This window comes from Poecilia reticulata, chromosome 2 (genome assembly GCF_904066995.2).
Source record: "Poecilia reticulata chromosome 2, P_reticulata-male-v2, whole genome shotgun sequence".
Lineage (NCBI taxonomy): Eukaryota > Metazoa > Chordata > Actinopteri > Cyprinodontiformes > Poeciliidae > Poecilia > Poecilia reticulata.
The window spans coordinates 12,297,517-12,315,279 of record NC_088831.1 but is presented as its reverse complement, the minus strand read 5'-3'; the positions used below and the strand labels follow the sequence as shown (position 1 = coordinate 12,315,279).

Below are 17,763 nucleotides of genomic sequence, written 5' to 3'. Positions count from 1 at the left end.
GTTGCTTCTAAGCTAATATTGCTGATGTCTTTCCTCCCTGGCCTGGATTTTTAGTTTCATCTTTCTTTAATAAACACCCTAACTGAGCCTGAAGCCAGTTTATATTAAGAAAAGGAAAAACACCACCACACATGAACATGCACATGCTCATTTATTGAAGTGACAATTAATACTGTGAGAGCAAAGTTACACACTGAGAAGTGACGGGGAACTTCCCTTCATTTAAAACCTTCTTCTGTCTCAGTTGGCATATTTGCATTTTTCAAAACCACCTTAAGATTTGACAAGAAAAAGCGAAAAGAGATTTTAAGCCACTAAAGGTTCCTACTGCTTCTTTGTAAACTGAAAAACACGACAGAACGCTGTTTACCTGAATATTTAACAGTTCATAAATAATAAACCCGTACTTCAAAAGGAAAGATCAGAACATGATACATTCTCCGTTCCTCACACTGCAAAGTAAAACCCAGTGTCGTTAACACTTACAGATAAAATATATTTAGCAGTAAAAGTTCAACATTTCTTGTAGGAGTTTCTGTGACTAATTAGTTGGATTTATTCTGTTTTTAAGGATCAGGATGTAACTCCCAGCTCAGTTATGCCTTAAAATGACAACTATGAGGTGACTGAAGGCATTTATAAAGCGAGACAGGGACGCATTACCTCCGGACATCCTGGCAGTCAAAGAAATGGAACAAAAAGAGAAGGAACAGCAGATCTCCATTGTCTGCTGCAGCACTTTGAGATCACTTTGCTCCACCTTCCAGGAACATTTCAGCCAGTTCCTAATCGCTTTGCTCACTCCTCTGTTCTGCTGATTTGAAGGATTCGTCTCAAAGAGAAGCAGAAACGACAAGGTGTCAAGATTTTTTTGAAGTCGCATAGCAATTTTAAACCTTTTAAGACGATTTTACTGTAGATTTAGAGATTTTTCAGACAGGGAATGCAAAAACGAAAAAGGTTCAAAATTCAAGTGTCTTTAGTTAAAATCTTACACAACAAATTCTGCAAGTTAAATCAACACTATGCCGAGTCTATGTGGTCCTTATCAGAATTGGTGTTAATTTAGCTCTTTTCAGAGTTATTTCAACAAGAAATTAAGTCATTTTAACACTTGAAAAAGTTAGAACTACTCAAACTATTTTTGAAATAACTCTGAAAATAGTTAAATTAACACTATTCTGATAAGGACCATATACTCAGCATAGTGTTGATTTAACTTGCAGAATTTGTTGTGTACAGCACATCTACGTTTAGTCGTGGCTAAAGGGGAATGTTGTGATTTCACAGCGAAACAAGCTTGGCACTTTTGCACTAAAGCAGCTAAAGCCTGTTACTTCAGCTTGGTCTGATTTATTCCTACTATTTTGGCAGGTAAACACAGCAGTGAGGCCATACAATTATTAATTTAGGAAGCTTAAAAACTGAATAATTAGTACGATCAAAGGAAAGAAATAAATAAAAGTGTCTGGCTCCTTTTTACCCAAACAAACCTCAGCGACTCTGGCCGTCAGTTTTCACTTCGTCATGTGATCGCAGCTGCGGGGTTGCCGTCTCGACAGATGATCATATGCGTCGCCTCGGCCGGAAAATAATAATAATAATTTTTTTTAAAAACACGCCGAGCCGAGCAAATAATACTTCACGTCACTGGAACCACGAATCATCAGCACAAACATTTAAACGTCACCAAGTCGATCTTCATACGTCCAGGGCGGACAGCAACGAGGCTCAGAGGTAAAAACCGGCAGATGTTTGATTCCAGCCCTGCTTTCAAATCGAGCACAGAAACAAAACTCAAAAAGTCACCAACACTGACTACACTACTCAGAAACGCACCTTTCTTCTTCTCCTTCTTCCTTCTATACAAATTAAAGCAATAAATAAAGACAGTACCTTTGCATAAACATGAGTACAAAACCTAACAGTCAGTGGATTTACAATAAACATGAGTAAAACGTAAAAGGGTGCAGAGTTGTGTTCGCACCGTATCGGGGGGAAAAGAACCTTAAAGAACAGCCCCATTGTTCCTGCTAAGCAGAACCTGAGCAAACTAATCCAGATCGTCCACATCCTCCGTCATGACGGTGCTGGTCTGTTCTGACGTCACGCCTGCAGATCAAACACAGAAAGCAACAAATCTAAACTGTGGAAGCAGCTTCAGCAACACGTTAGTCATTTATTCAGGTGTTATTTTCACACATTTTTAGTAACATTTATTGAAAGATTTATGGTCTAATATTTAGTGTTTGTCTATTGCAGCTCTCTTCATGATAGATCAGGAAATTACTGACTTTTTTCAGGCTGTAATTCCATTCTTGTTGATGCTTTTAGCATTAAAAGCTACAGAACTATGAACAAACTCATTTTATCACAATGACAGATAAAACTATGATTGTGTTTCTACGTCAAAAACTCACTAGCTAATAAAAGTTTGTCTTATTTTAAGACATCAAGACACTGAGCTTGTTTATTACTTTTTTCTTATTTTGAAGTAGAGACCCTTAAAGTTTTGTCGTGATAACAAGACTTTGAATTTTTTGGGTTTTTTTATAATCAAAAAACTTCAGGATAAATGTTAATGAAGCATTTTGTCATCATTATAATTGCCATTTCAATGAGAGCTCAAATTTGTTTTGCATCAGGATTTTTATTATCTCCTCATATTGAGATAAATATCTTGAGTTCATTTTATAATAATTAACTTTTTTTAATCACATTTGGAAGAAATTTCTTTTTCACAACAGTTAATTCATCACTGAACTTTTCGTCCTGAACTTTTCTCTGTCATGTTTCATTATCTCACACTAAGCTGCAAGATTTACAACTTTTTGTCAGAAAGACAAATGTCTTATCTTGTGTCGAGATAAAAAGACCTTGAGCTTGTTTTGTCAAAACTATTTAATTATCTTCTTATATAAATATAAGACTGAGCTTGATTTGTTTGGCTCTAACAACTTTTAGTGGACAATTCAGTTTTTAGGGATTCTTTCTACCCGACTTCAGATTTTATTTCTTGCTAAACTATAAAAATGTTTGTACTTGAAGTATCGTCGTCGTTTCCAGACTTCTTCTTCTCCTCCATATAGCCGTGACTGAGCAGCTTGGACATGCTGACCGGAGGAGCTTTCTTATCGTAGGATCTGATGAGGAGAGCGTGTGACGTTATCGAACCTCTAAAACCTTCCAAATAAATCAAGTTTATATCAGTAAAAATGAGAGAGGAATAAGTTCTTACATTCTCTTATACTTGTTGTTCATGGACAGACCCTCCATAGGCACAGCTGCATCATCTGGAGACATCTGCAGATTGAAACATCATCCAGAGTCACAGTTATATACGCAGCAACAGCCTGACTGATGGCTGCAGAGCTACAGGGACTCACCAAGTTACCAAACATGGAGAAATGAGCGACTGGGGGAAATATCAGGGAAGCAGAGCAGAGGATGAAATAAGAAGGAAAACTTAAGGAAAAAAAAACAAAACAAAAAACTGCCATGCTGTTAAAAATAAAACCAACCAAAACATTTTCAAATGATGATTTATCTGTTAGTTTTAACCCAGAAACTCAGCAACCTGCAAAAGTATTCACACTCCCTCAACCGTTTCACATTTCTCCAAAATGCAACCTGAATGCATTTCACTGGGATCTTATGCAGCAGAGCACTAACTTACTATTAAAGTGACCTCTGAATGCACCACACTATTCAGTTTTTTCTTTGTAACTAAACCATACGTCACGTTTCTTCCACATAAAGTCCCAGTAAATACAGTGAAACCTGTGGTTGCAATGTGAAAAACATCAAGTGTGTGTGAATACTTTTGCACATCGCTGTAATCCAGTTTTCCCAGATTAGAACCAGCTGGAATATTGGAGAGAACTGCAATCACGGAGCCAACGTTTCCCCCTCCAAATTCCCAGGAAACAACAAAGTCCCTCCGGAGGATTAAATCCTGAAGCAATTTCCAAACGCAGGGATGAAAAACGAAGGTGGAAAATGAAGGAAAGTTGTGATAAAAACTGAAATAATGGCAATAACAAAAGATGGAGTGGCATCTGCGTGGCATGAATGCTGGGGAGTGACTAGTTCGGTCCATTCACCTTCTCTTTACCATGGGAAAAACTATCAGTCTCTCTTTCCCAGGAGGAATTGTTATCAGTGCCAAAGGGAGCAGCCAGAGGCCGCCTGCCCGCCTTCATCTGGCTGTCAGGAGACGAGGCTTTGCTCCCGCTGAAAGCACAAAACCACCATGACATTCCATGTGAAAGTTCTGGGAACATTTCGCCTGCAGCCGCAACACTTGGGTGACAGACAGGAACATTTCGTCTTCCTCTGCTCTGGACTCTTCCAACGAAAACGGTTTCCTCTAAATCAGCGTCTGGCCCGTCTTACCTCTTTGACTCATCCCCTCCGAACCAGTTGGGCGGGTTGTAGGCTTTCTTCGGCGCGTCATCGTCATCAACGTCGTGACTCAATAGGCCTGCAGCAGGAAGGGAAACATTCCTGTTAAATCTAAAACTCTGTAGGCAGTAATGACTCTCATCTCCGCTCTGAAAACACCAGGAGGGATTTAAGTCACACCTAAAGCAGCTCAGTGGCCAAATAATTACTGCGACCTCTCAGAGTCGGGAATTATTTCAAAACGATGAGTCAAATTGAGAATTCACAACGTTTTATTCGCATTTATTTCCCATTTTCTGCAATATGAAATTATTGTAATAAATCATAATATTCTAGTTTTATAATATATCGATAACACAAGTTCACAAAGACCAATAAACTTTAATTTTATAAGGAAATCTTAATATTATCATCACTATTTCATTTCCAATAATTGTTTTTTATTAGTTGTAGTAATGTTTTTATTTACCATCTTATTTTTGTAATGTCTTTTTCATATTCTGTATTTAATTTGTAGTTTCTTAAGAAAATTTAAGAACCAGACACAAATAAAACAAAAATAAAATTCACACTCAACCAAAACCATAAATAAAATTGATTATAATATCTCTGTAAGCAAAATTAATCTTCAAAAAATATTAGAAACTATTGAGCTCTTTTTAATTTTTCATGCGATTAATCAATTAATTACTTATAAGCTTAGTCATGAAGTTAAAATGCTTCCTAAGTATGAACAGGGAGGCAAACAAACAGCAACTAAACCAAATAGTGAAAGATAATCTTTATGATCAACTTTTATTATTGTCAGTAACTCTTGAACTGATCAGTAATTTTAAATCTGTGGTTTGTCGGCTCACCTTTGTGTCCTCCCTGCTTCGCCAGCTTGACGTAGTCCGAGTCGGTCTCAAATATCCCCACTCGCCGCCCGCTGACCCTCTCCACCGCCGCGCTCTCGGTGGCGGTCTGGCAGAGGCCGGGAATCTGGGAGGTGGGTCCGGTCACGCCGCTGTTCGCAGCTCCAGGCTTTATGCCTTCAGAAAAACACAAGCATGGCCTTCATTTAGCTGAATAATAGTGGCTCTCGGATGAAAATTGTTTCATTTTTCTACTGGTTTTATTGCCACAAATATGAACAAATAAGAGGAAACAGTTTGCGAACTTTAATCAGTCTCACCTCCGGGTTTGGTCCTTCGATGGTTGGGTACGGCAGCGCTCATTTTAGATGGCGACGAAAGAAAATCTGCAAACTAAATACAGACATTTTAAATTCACAACTGCCACAAGTCAAGGAATAAAAAAAAGAAAAAAAGAAACAAACTATAAAACACTTAATTAATTGAATGAGCGTCATTAGAGTTTAAATAAATCAATAAGAAAATGATTAGAACAGAATTATTAGATTTTATCACTTCAGCTTCCTACTCTCCCCACATGGGGGCAGTATAAATTAAGCTGTCAGTTACAATTGAGAAACAGAAGATGCTTTCACTTGGATTCAACTTTAAACAGAAACAGTTATGATGCATGGCTCTAAAAAAGGTCAGAGGTATTAGACACAAGCTGAGATCTGAGTTATTAGTTTATTTTTTAATAGAAATGCAGAGATTCATGATGTATAAATCAAAGAAACATTGACAAATAGACAAATCCATGTATGGATAAATAAATGGACCAGATTCATGCAGATAAAATATGTGCAATAGATGCACTGGTGAACGTGGGCATGGATGAGAGGATGAACAAAATGATGCAAATGATTGGATGGATGACTAATAGACATGTGAATGGATGAGTGGATGGATGGATAAAGACATTACAGCAGATGGATGGATGACAACATGCATGCAAAAGGATAAACAGATGGATGCAGATGGAAGGACGGATGAACAGATGCATGGAGATAAAATGTAAAATCTGGACATGGTGAGTAAATGTAGATGAACAAATAGCGCTCAAGATTTACTCATTTACTACCATCGGTTTTATTTCCATATGTTTACTTTAAATAGATTAAAAAACGTACATAAAACGTTTATTTTTACATCACCCGGCTCAGGTTTCACCGCTAAAGTGAGCAATAAATTACTGAGATAAGAGGCTAACAAAGCGTTGCTAACCGAGTTAGCCGCCTCGTTTCCACCGCTATCTCCATTTGTTTCAATAAATTGTCATGCCTTTTTAATAAAGTGCTAATAACGGCTAATAAATAAGAAAATATAAATATTTCTTACTCTAATGTTGCTGTGTGCTTTTTATGTATTTGATGAGTTGGTTTGATGCAGGTAAAAGCCGATAGCTTCTTCTTTACTCCTCACAGAGCTAACAGCTTCCTGTGGCACCTGCTGCTCTCTTCCTGTTCACAAATCAAAGATCGTGTATTTAAAACGACGCCCTACACTGTGTGAGTTTTCTTTCCGAAAGGCCTGTACGTTTATGATGCATGAAACTGTTGTAAGAGTGAGAATTCTGTGTTACGCAACCTCTGTTGGATACATGGATAGACGATCTTTGTTCTGCGGTCAAATAAAGCATGGAAAAATATCAAATTTAAAGTTCAAAAATATTTTTCTGATCCCAATAGGGACGTTTCTAGAATGTTTGCAAGAGGAGATTCTTGAATGAATGAAACCCTAACACCCAAATGTGTTTAAAACAATCTCCAGATAAAGTATAGTATAGATTTAATCCATTAGTTATGGTCTCAGACTTCAGTAATGTTATCCTAAACTAAAAACGTGTGTGTGTGTATTCATATCTTGAATTGTAATGCCATTTTTAAGATTAATCAATCTAAGTATTATTATTTTTGCGCATATTCCTTAAAAATAATGAAATATTCCTTTAGCTTAGCATCAAATCTGAAGTTGTGACACTGAATTTTGGCAGCTATATTGTCTTGCAGTCTTTTTTACTATGACCATGGGAAGATGCCCACTACTTATTTACCAAAAATGTTAAACTTGTTCAAGGCACAATTAATAACCAGCAATCATATTGTTTTGGTGGTATTTAGTTAAACCTAGTGGTTCCCATAAGAACCTCATCATGAGTCCAGATCCACTCAGGAAAAAAACAAGTAAGAAACAGAACAAAGTTATTCAGACTTTTCAAACGTATACATAAATAAATAGCTGGGATGAGATTTCACTTGGAGTATTTGAGGCTTTTTATTTATTTTAAACTATTTAGTTTATTTAGATAATATTACAAGACTACAGGAAATGAAAACAAAACATATTGGGAAAAATTGTTAGCATTTAAAATAGATGTCAGTGATTAAAACATTTAGTGCTTGAACAAATAAAAAGAACATTAAGAATTTACACCAACCTAAACAAAAAACAAAATTTCTTTTGGTTGACAAATAATTGAGAACAATAGACTTTTCATTCTGCTGACATCCAGGAATACCTATAGGTGAAACATCCAAAATGATTAGAAAGAGAAGAATTAGTAGGAAAACCTATATGACATTGCTATTTAATAAAAATGCTTAAATGCTGTTATACATAGAAGAAATTAGACAGCAAAGGTTTCCACTTCAAACTGATATTTTTATAGTTTTTCATTTGATCTTTAAGACAAACTTTTGCTTAAAACTGTTTCCAGTTCCTCAATTAGAACCAAAGAAAGACATCATCCTGGTTAATATTCATTAAACTGGAAAATAATCTTTGCTGCCAAGTTGTCCCGATTGGCCGTCAGACTGGCTCGACTCCTTGGTGCTGGTGACCCCTCAGAGGTCTTTACCACAGTCAGGACAGAGGATGTCGTTTCTGAACGTCAGGAAACCTCGACCAACCATGGACGCGCTGCATTTCTTGCAGTTGAAGCAGTCGTTGTGCCACTGCCGATCCTCAAATGAGATGTACTTGCTGCCCCCGAGACCTGAGGTAAAAACAGCAGAGAAGGTCTCATGATTTTTTTTTTCTTAATGCAATAACTCTATAATTGATGGTGATTGGACACACCAGATCCCAAGTTAAGCATATGATCTTGAGAATGTTGCGTTTGGATTGAAGGTGTTGCTTACATTGTTAAAATCAAACCAGCTACAGTTTGGCGAATCTTTCCAGCTTGATTTCACGACTAAAGATCTGAAGCAAAACTTATCGTTTCTGCTGTGACTTTTTTCAAACTCTAAAATAGGATCTGAAGATTTGTGCGAGGTCATTTTACCACTGATTGGGTTGGTGCAGTGGGCGCATTTCTTTGCAAACAGGTTGCAGAAACACTCGAGGCAGTAGGTGGCGTCGTCTCGAGAGGTGAATCTCTGCCCAGCCAGCTGCATTTTGCATCCAGCACAAACAAAGCATTCCTTATGCCACGGCTGGTCATGGTAGCTCACTCCTCCAGTCGTAATGGGCTAAAAAAGATCGAAAGAAAGCAAAGCAAAACAAACAAGTCAGAAATTATTTTCAAAAATTCCAGTTTGCCCACTGAACTTTTTGATTTTATGACAAAAACACTGTAGCTGTGGCAATGTTTTTCAGGAACAGAAGTGAAAATAAAAACACAACACATTAGTGAGCTGCAGATTTGTTGCCATTAAGTCACATTATCAGAAAAATCATTGGGTCATATTTTATTATATTTTAAAATAAAGCAACAAAAAAAATTTAATTAAAGGTAAATGCTAACTGTCAAGAGGTTAATTAGCCAAACTCGACTTAAAACTTAAAAATGACAATCAAAAAGCTAATTAGTCTGGTTTGAAGCTAAAAGCTAATATCACAAAGCTAAATACCTTAAATGGGATTAAAGATAAAATCTAACTAATATTTGAGCTAATAGCCAACTATTATAAAACTACTGGTCAATAAAGCCAAAGGCTAACTAAAGGTTAATGATCCTAAAGATAAAGCATAATTGGTATTAAAGATAAAAGTTAATTATTAGAAATGTTATTTGCCAAACTGGGATTAAAAACAGTTTTATGATAGTTAGCTATCATAATACTAATGAGTCTAAATTAACAGAGACATGACATTTAGATTTTGTTTTACAATTAAATTAAATTTCAAACACTAAAAAATTAACCACTAAACATACTGAATGAGAAATTAGCAAGGCGATTAGCTGACTTGTTTATATAGCAACTCCTAGATTTTTTACAATTAACCCTTAGTTTTTCCTGAAAAAAATAAACAAATAAATGAGACTAAAGCTAAAATAAAAAAAAACAGAGTGTGAAAGAGATCAAACTGCTAACAATATTAATAATTTAAAATCTGTTATAGTTCATGTTGAAACACATTATGTTGCATAACTACTGAGTTCGAGTTTGAACAGAAACAGATATTCTCAGCAAACGTCCTCTGAATTAGTAGATTTAAACATTTTTCTGCATCACTCTCTGACATCACACTTTGCAGCCATCTTGGCTGTTTGCTGCTGAATTTTCTCAAGTGAAACAGACGACTGCTGCCTGCCTGACCATCTGCTTGTTGATCATATTATATGTGTTATGTTTTTTACATGTGAGTCTTTGTAGCACCAACTTTCAGCTCCTCTGAGCACAGAAAAAAACCCTACATGACCATATATTTGCAGAACATTGTAACTGGCTTTAATGGCAGAAATCATAATGGGACATTGTGAGGATGTTTACCTTCTTGCAGTGGACACACTGCAGGGCAAACAGTTTCTCATAGCAGGCCAGACAGTAGTTGTTCCCGTCCTTCTTGACGAAGCTCTTGGTGCCAATAGTCTGCTGGCAGAATTTGCAGATGAAACACTTCTCATGCCAACTGTTCCCCTTATGCTCCATCTTCTTGGTGCCTGGAATGAGAATACTGAATTGCAGATTTATTTGATTTTATATTAATCTTCTTTCATACCAAACCGGTGATGTTCAAACTTTTTCCCATGAGGGACAAAACGGTTAAGCTGTGGGGCCACAGAAAAACATTTTAAAACAAACCTTTTATGTCTTTTGTATCTGCTCAATAATAAACTAAAACATTTCAATTCTATTGAAATCTATATTTTTTCATAGAGAATGGATCAGTAAATCATTGTAGATACATTAAAACAATCTTGAAAGATTGCATTAGTATAAGATGATGGTTTTCTTATTTGGACTGCAAGATTTGCTTTAAGTAAAATTAAGTCAATAACTTTGGTTCTGGTTGCTCAAGAATTAAGATAAATGCAAAAACGTTGTAATCTATTTGAACTTTTTTTTTTCTTTTTGCACATAAAAATGATCTATAAAAAAAAATTACCCTAAAACTAAAAAAGTGTCCATCCACATCAACCAACTGTGCTTGCAGACGAGTTTGTCAATTATACATTTGAGGTCTGGGGGCTGATTAAAATCCTTCACAGGATTTTTAATAAATGGGCCGCACTTTGGACACCTGTGCACTAAACCATTTTAGCAACAGTAAAAAAGAGTCTTTCTTGTACCTGGCATGATGGTCTTCAGGCAGGCGTGGCACTTGGAGGAATACTCCAGACAGTAGCAGTCGGTGCACATCAGGAGGTCGTTTTTGGTGGCAAACGGTTTGTCGACCAGAGAGCGGCTGCAGTCGTTGCAGAGGAAGCATTCGCTGTGCCAGTGACGGTCCTTGAAGGACAGATCCTTTAGCAAAATAAAATAAAATCAAGAAGTTCACAATTTTTATTGTGACCTAAATATTCCATCAGCAACAAATTTGAATAGATATTTTAAAAGAATGAAAGTTACTACATGTTTAGTGTTAGCACTGCAGCAAAGCTGGTTGCAGAACATTTAAAAAATGTCTAGAAACAAAAATGATATAATATTTTAAATGTATAATATTAGGGCTGCACAGTGGCACAGTTGGTAGAGCTGTTGCTTTGCAGCAAGAAGGTTCTGGGTTCGATTCCCGGCCCTGGTCTTTCTGTATGGAGCTTGCATGTTCTCCCTGTGCATGTGTGGGTTTTCTCAGGGTACTCTGGTTTCCTCCCACAGTCCAAAAACATGACTGTCAGGTTAATTGGCCCCTTATGTGTGTGCGTGCATGGTTGTTTGTCCTGTGTGTCTCTATGTTGCCCTGCAACAGACTGGCGACCTGTCCAGGGTGTATCCTGCCCCTCGCCCAGAACATCAGCTGAAGATATGCACCAGCAACCCTCCTGACCCCACTGAGGGACGAGGGTGTAAAGGAAATGGATGTATAATATTAAAATGCTAGCAGTGATATTATATATCTTGTATTTTTTCATTATAAGACAGTAGAACAGCTGGAACTGAATCTCAGTTTGTTATTCCTATTTACCCACCAGCTTTTGTTAGCATTGCAGCACAGCTAGCTGCTACAGAAAGTGAGAAAACAACCAGTTTACAGCACTTTGTCTGTGAACCCATATCTGATATAGAGTAAAAATGAAATAGAAAGTAGCACAGCTGAAGCTGAATCTGCACTTGTTATCCTTATTTATGTGCTGGCTAGCATAAGCATTGTGATGCTAATGCTACGGAGACTTTGCAATGTAGCCAGTAGTCCTAAAATTAACTCCAAAAATGATAAGATTTTATCATCTCCTGTTCTAAAAATTGAAAGAAAGAAAAACAAAGAAGACAACTCTGCACTTCTACTAGCTAGCAAGATGTTACAGGAACTGAATAAAATAGACTCTTACACCTCCATGAACCTTCAATTTTAAGGTTTTGGGACTTAAATTATTGTAATCAATAACTTCTTATTGATTACAACAAACAGCCGCTGTTCTGATTTGTCCCTCAGAAGAAATTCACACTTAATGTATGTATTTTAATCTTATAAAATTAAAATGATGGAGAAATATTTGTATTCAAAGTTAACTGTGGTTCTTCATTTAAACAAGACCAAGTTAAAAAGTCACAGTAGGTTGTTGTGACCAGCAACAAAACGTTGGCTCTACATTGGAGTTAAAGCAATAGAAACATGGATGCATCACCTTGCTGGTGCAGCTAATGAGCTTCTTGCAGTTTTCACAGTTGCTGGAGAAAAGTGCCTCATAGCACTTGATGCAGTACGGATATTCCTCCCTCAGGATGTACTTCTGTCCGTACAAAGAGTCGCTGCACTCTGTGCAGTCGTAGCGCTCAGACATTTTGACTCAGATCTCCCCGCGGAGTCGTCTTCTCTGCAAAATAAAATGAAATTAGTTTAAAAGACAACCGCCGTAATTACATAACCTCACAGAGTGATTTGCGACGTAGAATAAAAAGATCAGATTGAGTTCCTGGAATCCTAGAGATTTTTGTTTTACAAAGGAAAACTGTACGCCCTCAAGATCATGTGGTCGTAAAATCAATTAATTGCATGAATCTGCACCAGACCCAGTCCTCAAAGCATTTAAGCCTCGATGACCATTTAATTAAATACTACATTCAACAAATTAGCAGAGAAATGCCACAAACTCTGGAGTAAATTCCACTTTATTAATGGAAATTACAAAATTTTAAGTCTAGTTTGTTCACAACAGTAAAGTTTAAACCTCATTTAACATTTGTTTATTTACTTTTCATCATTTCCAACCTGAAGTTTACCCATTGTGTTGCACAGTAAACGGTACATTCACCAATACTCCTTCCAGAACCTTTTAAACTCCTTCATATGTCATCATCACACTTCTTCAGGAACCCTAAACTAATTCCTTTATGTCATAGATAACATTTTGCACCAAAAGTTCCTGTTTCTAATGCTATAACCTTCTTTAAAAATAAAGATTGAATGGGGTCCTGGTTGAAGCATTGCAAACACAAATACATTCATAAACACAAATACATTCATAAAACAATTCCTTAACTTGCAATTAGCAATCCTTTTAAACTCAATTTGATGTCCCAATATGTTCCACATTTGAGATAAAATATAATCATTAGTTCATACAAACCAGTTGTGCTTTACGGTATTTATTGATTTTATAATGGAGCTTAACTCCAAATTATTAGAAGAATATTATCCTGTTCACAGATTCTTTTCATAGAGCACATCTAAAATATTCAATTTCAGAAATTTGCAGGTGGTTTTACCTCCAGCCTCAGTGAATACCAGAGTATGTTTGTGTCAACCTGGAAACTCTAAAACAAATCCAATTATCTTTAGCTTCTAAGTTTCAGAAAAGCAAATGCAGAACCCCTTAAGAAGTCTTTCCACTCTATATGACACCAGTTACTTCTCTGAAACCAGTTTAATCATCCATATCAATATTAAATACGTCTATTTCTATAGAAAATGAGTGGTAGACTTCTGTAAACCAGATTTACTCCCTTTATTTTGCAGTGAACTCCATCCTCTCTTCTTGTCCTTATTATCATCCCTTCTAAATCCCTGTAACTTGTGGCTCAGCTAGTTGTACAAACTTCAACAAAACCAATAAATAAACACCACCAGTGCTAAAAAAGCTACGACTTTTCCCCACGGAGAAAATAAAGTTAGAAGAAACCATGAAGGTCTTACCTTGGTTGCCGTCTGAGACCGGAGGTGTCTACTGTACGGAGTACTTGGTGTTTCTTATTAAATCAGTCCAAAACAAGACCCGTGACCGGGCAGGAGGGTGGAGACGGGCGGCCTGAGCCGAGGAGGCAGGCTGATCTATGTTCAGCCGCTATAAAAATCACAGCAAACTGATTACATTTTCAAAACAGAAGAACAAAAACACATTTTAGTGATGATAAAGTGATGCAATTTTAACATTACCTGTTCTGCACAACATTGTTTACTACACTACTGCACTGAAAGCAGTTTTTTTATTTTTCAAAATGTTATAACACATCCATATATTAGCATCTGCAGTATTATCTGAACATTTTCCTGGCAGAATTAGACTTAAAAGTCGCATTAATCATATTTTCAGTAAAGTTTAGTTCACTTTCTTTTATTCCAAAACTAGTTCTGATTAACCGACTAAACTAAGTATTTATTTCACGATGAAAGGGGATTGGTTAGGCGGTTCAGGAACCATCCCATAATAACCGGTGAGTACCGAAACATGAGTGTGACCATCCGTCCACAGCGAAAGCAGCTTTACTTTACATTAGGGTGTGTGTTTTATTTCCAGTGGAATCGTTATATTGCATAAAGTGAAGGATTTTTCAACGTAATGTTAATACTTTGACACAGTTAAAGGTTCTGATCAGAAAATGGTTCAAAATAAACATCAGAGCTGGTTTCAGATTGGATGAAAAAATCTTCCAAAGTGAATAAATGTAACCAACAAAACTGAATCAACTTCTGCCAAGATGAGGGGTTAAATATCCAGAATTATTTCACTTCTGTTTACATATAATAGTACAAAAATTAAGTGAAACTTGTTGAGACAATTAATTAAATATTTGTAGAGTTGCATGTATGCATTTGAGGGTATATGGATTGAAAAAAATCCACAAAATTTGAGCACCAAATTTGTGTTTTTCAACATCATTTTAGTTGTGTGTTGCACAATAATTACACAGTTAAATAAATCTCAAAATCTTAAAAATGATTATGCCATAATAAGTGGAAGTAGACATCTCACCTACAATGTAAATCATTACTGACAACCACCTGGGTTGTTAATGTAATTAACTTGTAAGCATCTGACTGGAAGCTGTGAATATCTTTCCTCTAACCTGTCAGCGCCACATCAAATTCTTATGAATAAAACTTTCTTCACATCACAAGACGATGAGAAGCTGTAAAAGGTTGATTGTTGGCTGCTTGGCCTGCTGTGAAGCTGCTACTCTGTGGTAAGAAGGCTTCGTTTACTCCAAATCTAATAAAGGTGATAGTTTAACATAATTACGTAGCGTTTTGCAGAGTTTCCAGGAGACAAAATTGCTCAGGTATTTTTTCACACACGGACAAAACAAATAATTTATATCGATCTAACTTTAACATGACATATCCTACATAAACAGTTACAACAAATTTATTCAGCTACATTTTGGTTTTGAGTCACAGAATAAATGTATTTTTGCCAAATTATCCATTTCTGTGTCCGGTATTCACTTGTTTAACGTCGTTTAGCCTTGGAACATCTAATTTAACCTATGTGAGGAATCTATTTTGATATATTATGGCTGACACATCAAATAATGAAATAACACCAGACAAACCAAACAAAAGAAGGGTAACCAATAAATAAGATAAAAGTAGAATGAGATTTAACCTGTGAAAGGGCCTATTGTTCTGGAGGTCAGCTGATTAGCAATATCCAGGTAAACATACTGATCCAAAACAAGTCACAAGGTTTAAATATAAATATAGTTAAACATAAACAAAGGCATAAACTTTGTAATGTTTTAAAATATTGCACAGCCCTCAAATTAGCTTAGCTAATGTAGCTTCTGCTGCTACATGTAGCCATCCAAGATGGCGGTTCTTGTGGGAACTATGCTTTAGGATCCATACCAAAGGATTTTACTTTAATTACTGCCGGAACCCTGATTTAAATTTGAGTGAATTTTTGTAGCTACATGTGACAAACATCAGCAGTTAATTGAGTACAATTTGGAAAGAGGCTGCAACAAACCAAAATGTGGAAAATGTGAATATTTTCCACATAAACTGTTTTTGTTGACGCTGGTATCCAGGTAGTCATCCATCTTTCTGTCCAAGTTGATTTTTATTTCCACATTACAAGAAAACAGAAGGAGGTCATACATCTGAGCTCAGTTTAAAAAGTTTATAATTAGGACATTGGTCAAATTATCAATCAGATGTTTCATTATTTAGCCTCCTTCCTGTTCCTGATTTTCCATAGAGAAACAAGCGAAGATCTGTATTCTGCAGACTAAATGACAGGGATGTGTATCATGGTGCTAGACAGGGAGGAAGATCTTAAATCTTAAAAGTCTAATGATTAAATTAGCGACAAAAAACAATATTTTTTTCAACTTGATTTGACTGCTGAGACCTTCTTATTCTCTTACATTTAGCAGAGAAATAACATAATTATCTGTACCTAATCACCAAAATAACACATTATGTTGTTCCTTGAGAAGAAATAAGCTGCACGTTTTCCGGGGTAACATTAGGTAACAAACCTTCTTTGGAAAAGAAACATTGCAGGTTTTCAGGTTTAATAAATCAACTTAAAACCACATTATTTCCAGACTCCTCTGGCAGTAATTGGAACAAGCTTTATAACAAAATCCGTTAAACAACTCCGCTTATCACTTGACTTTTTTTAAAGTCATGTCTTTCTAATTATTTGATTGCTAAATCTGTCCACTTCCTTTCTTCAACTTGATGTTAATTTAGAAATCATGATTCCATTTAGAGAAAAATGAGCAATAAATAATCAAGAGCATGTTTTATATAGCCATTTTTAACTTCTTTGATTGTTTTATCTGCATACATAATGCCAGTATTGAGTAAAATAAAAATAACACATAATATGTATCCTGCTTTTGGAGAAATGGCTTCTTCCTCTTTAAGTGACATTTCAGCCCAGGAAAGTACAAGACACTCGCTTATGTTTGCATAACGTTTCAGTTATTTTAGTGTATTTAGATGCTGAATACATTTTAGAAACATTAGCACTTTCTGAGACATATTTTTGTAATCCTAAAAACAGGAATAATTTAGTCGGATTTCATTTTTCACATGGAAAAAAATATTAAATGTGTGCAGATACAGCAAATGCATTAATCTGGTTTCAACTGAAAGTAGTTTTACGAAAGTTGAACAGAAAACAAAGCAACCTGGCACCAACTCCTGGTAAATGTTTAGAACTTGTTTACACCCGGAGCTAATTAGAGCGATTTGCTTTGTGAATTAGATACTGAACTGGGCCAAAACTTGATCAAATTCGATGTGTAACAGTGTTAAGGAGTCTGCCAGTGGCTTATTTCTTTTCCTTTTTATTCACTCCTGTCCCCAATAAATTCGAAATAGTTTCATATATTGTTTCATGCATGATTAAACCTTTTAAAAGCAAGAAAAATTTAATAGAATGTGAAAAAATACCCTTGTTTAATTTAATATTTGTGTTTTGCGTTTACATACTCGACTTAATATTAAGGTTTTCCTATTTCCTTTCTTTAGAGTAATACTGCTGGAAGGAACCCAGGCGAAGCGCTTACATGATTAGTTTTACCATCTGCTTCCTAAGAGAGGGGAATTCTGGGAAATTTTATGAACTGTGGCCTGATCCGATTAGCCTCTCCAGGCCCATTCACACACAGAGGAGTCTAGTTAAAGACCATATGTTGTTCATTTGGTCTCAAGTCAAGACTGTAACTCTGCAATCACTTTTATTAGCTGCTGCCTTTCTGATGTAAACTAGTTTAATCAATAAGGACTCACTGCTCATCATATGATAAAAGCTAAATTAGGTTAAATACTAAATATTAAGTTTTGTAAATAGTATTTCTGTTGTGCATCTAGTTAAAGTCCTCAATGCACTTGGTTTACTTAT

The 17,763-nt window shown here is 36.0% G+C and overlaps 2 protein-coding genes across 2 annotated transcripts; both read right to left on the bottom strand.

The window, feature by feature from the left end:
* Positions 1–134: 134 nt before the first annotated feature.
* Positions 135–6,779, bottom strand: LOC103457520 (uncharacterized protein C7orf57 homolog). Its single transcript, XM_008397726.3, has 8 exons — positions 6,636–6,779; positions 5,579–5,651; positions 5,262–5,435; positions 4,396–4,483; positions 4,104–4,233; positions 3,239–3,303; positions 3,043–3,143; positions 135–2,112 (listed from the first exon to the last, which is right to left on the bottom strand). Exons 2-8 carry the CDS (start codon positions 5,619–5,621, stop codon positions 2,054–2,056), a joined length of 660 nt encoding a protein of 219 aa, XP_008395948.1. The 5' UTR covers positions 5,622–5,651; positions 6,636–6,779; the 3' UTR covers positions 135–2,053.
* Positions 6,780–7,552: 773 nt separating this feature from the next.
* Positions 7,553–15,616, bottom strand: LOC103457533 (four and a half LIM domains protein 2-like). Its single transcript, XM_008397753.3, has 7 exons — positions 15,511–15,616; positions 13,821–13,968; positions 12,313–12,501; positions 10,816–10,990; positions 10,016–10,185; positions 8,584–8,770; positions 7,553–8,292 (listed from the first exon to the last, which is right to left on the bottom strand). Exons 3-7 carry the CDS (start codon positions 12,466–12,468, stop codon positions 8,141–8,143), a joined length of 840 nt encoding a protein of 279 aa, XP_008395975.2. The 5' UTR covers positions 12,469–12,501; positions 13,821–13,968; positions 15,511–15,616; the 3' UTR covers positions 7,553–8,140.
* Between the last annotated feature and the right edge of the window lie 2,147 nt (positions 15,617–17,763).

Excerpts from the sequence above, each read along its gene's own strand:
- LOC103457520 (XM_008397726.3), bottom strand. The coding sequence starts at position 5,621 with ATGAGCGCTGCCGTACCCAACCATCGAAGGACCAAACCCGGAG. Across the intron at positions 4,484-5,261 it reads GAAGCAGGGAGGACACAAAG|GCCTATTGAGTCACGACGTT; the intron begins GTGAGCCGACAA and ends TTCCTGCTGCAG. Across the intron at positions 3,144-3,238 it reads AACAACAAGTATAAGAGAAT|ATCCTACGATAAGAAAGCTC; the intron begins GTAAGAACTTAT and ends TCTCCTCATCAG.
- LOC103457533 (XM_008397753.3), bottom strand. The coding sequence starts at position 12,468 with ATGTCTGAGCGCTACGACTGCACAGAGTGCAGCGACTCTTTGTACGGA. Across the intron at positions 10,186-10,815 it reads CCTGAAGACCATCATGCCAG|GCACCAAGAAGATGGAGCAT; the intron begins GTACAAGAAAGA and ends TTCTCATTCCAG. Across the intron at positions 8,293-8,583 it reads CTGCACCAACCCAATCAGTG|GTCTCGGGGGCAGCAAGTAC; the intron begins GTAAAATGACCT and ends TTTTTACCTCAG.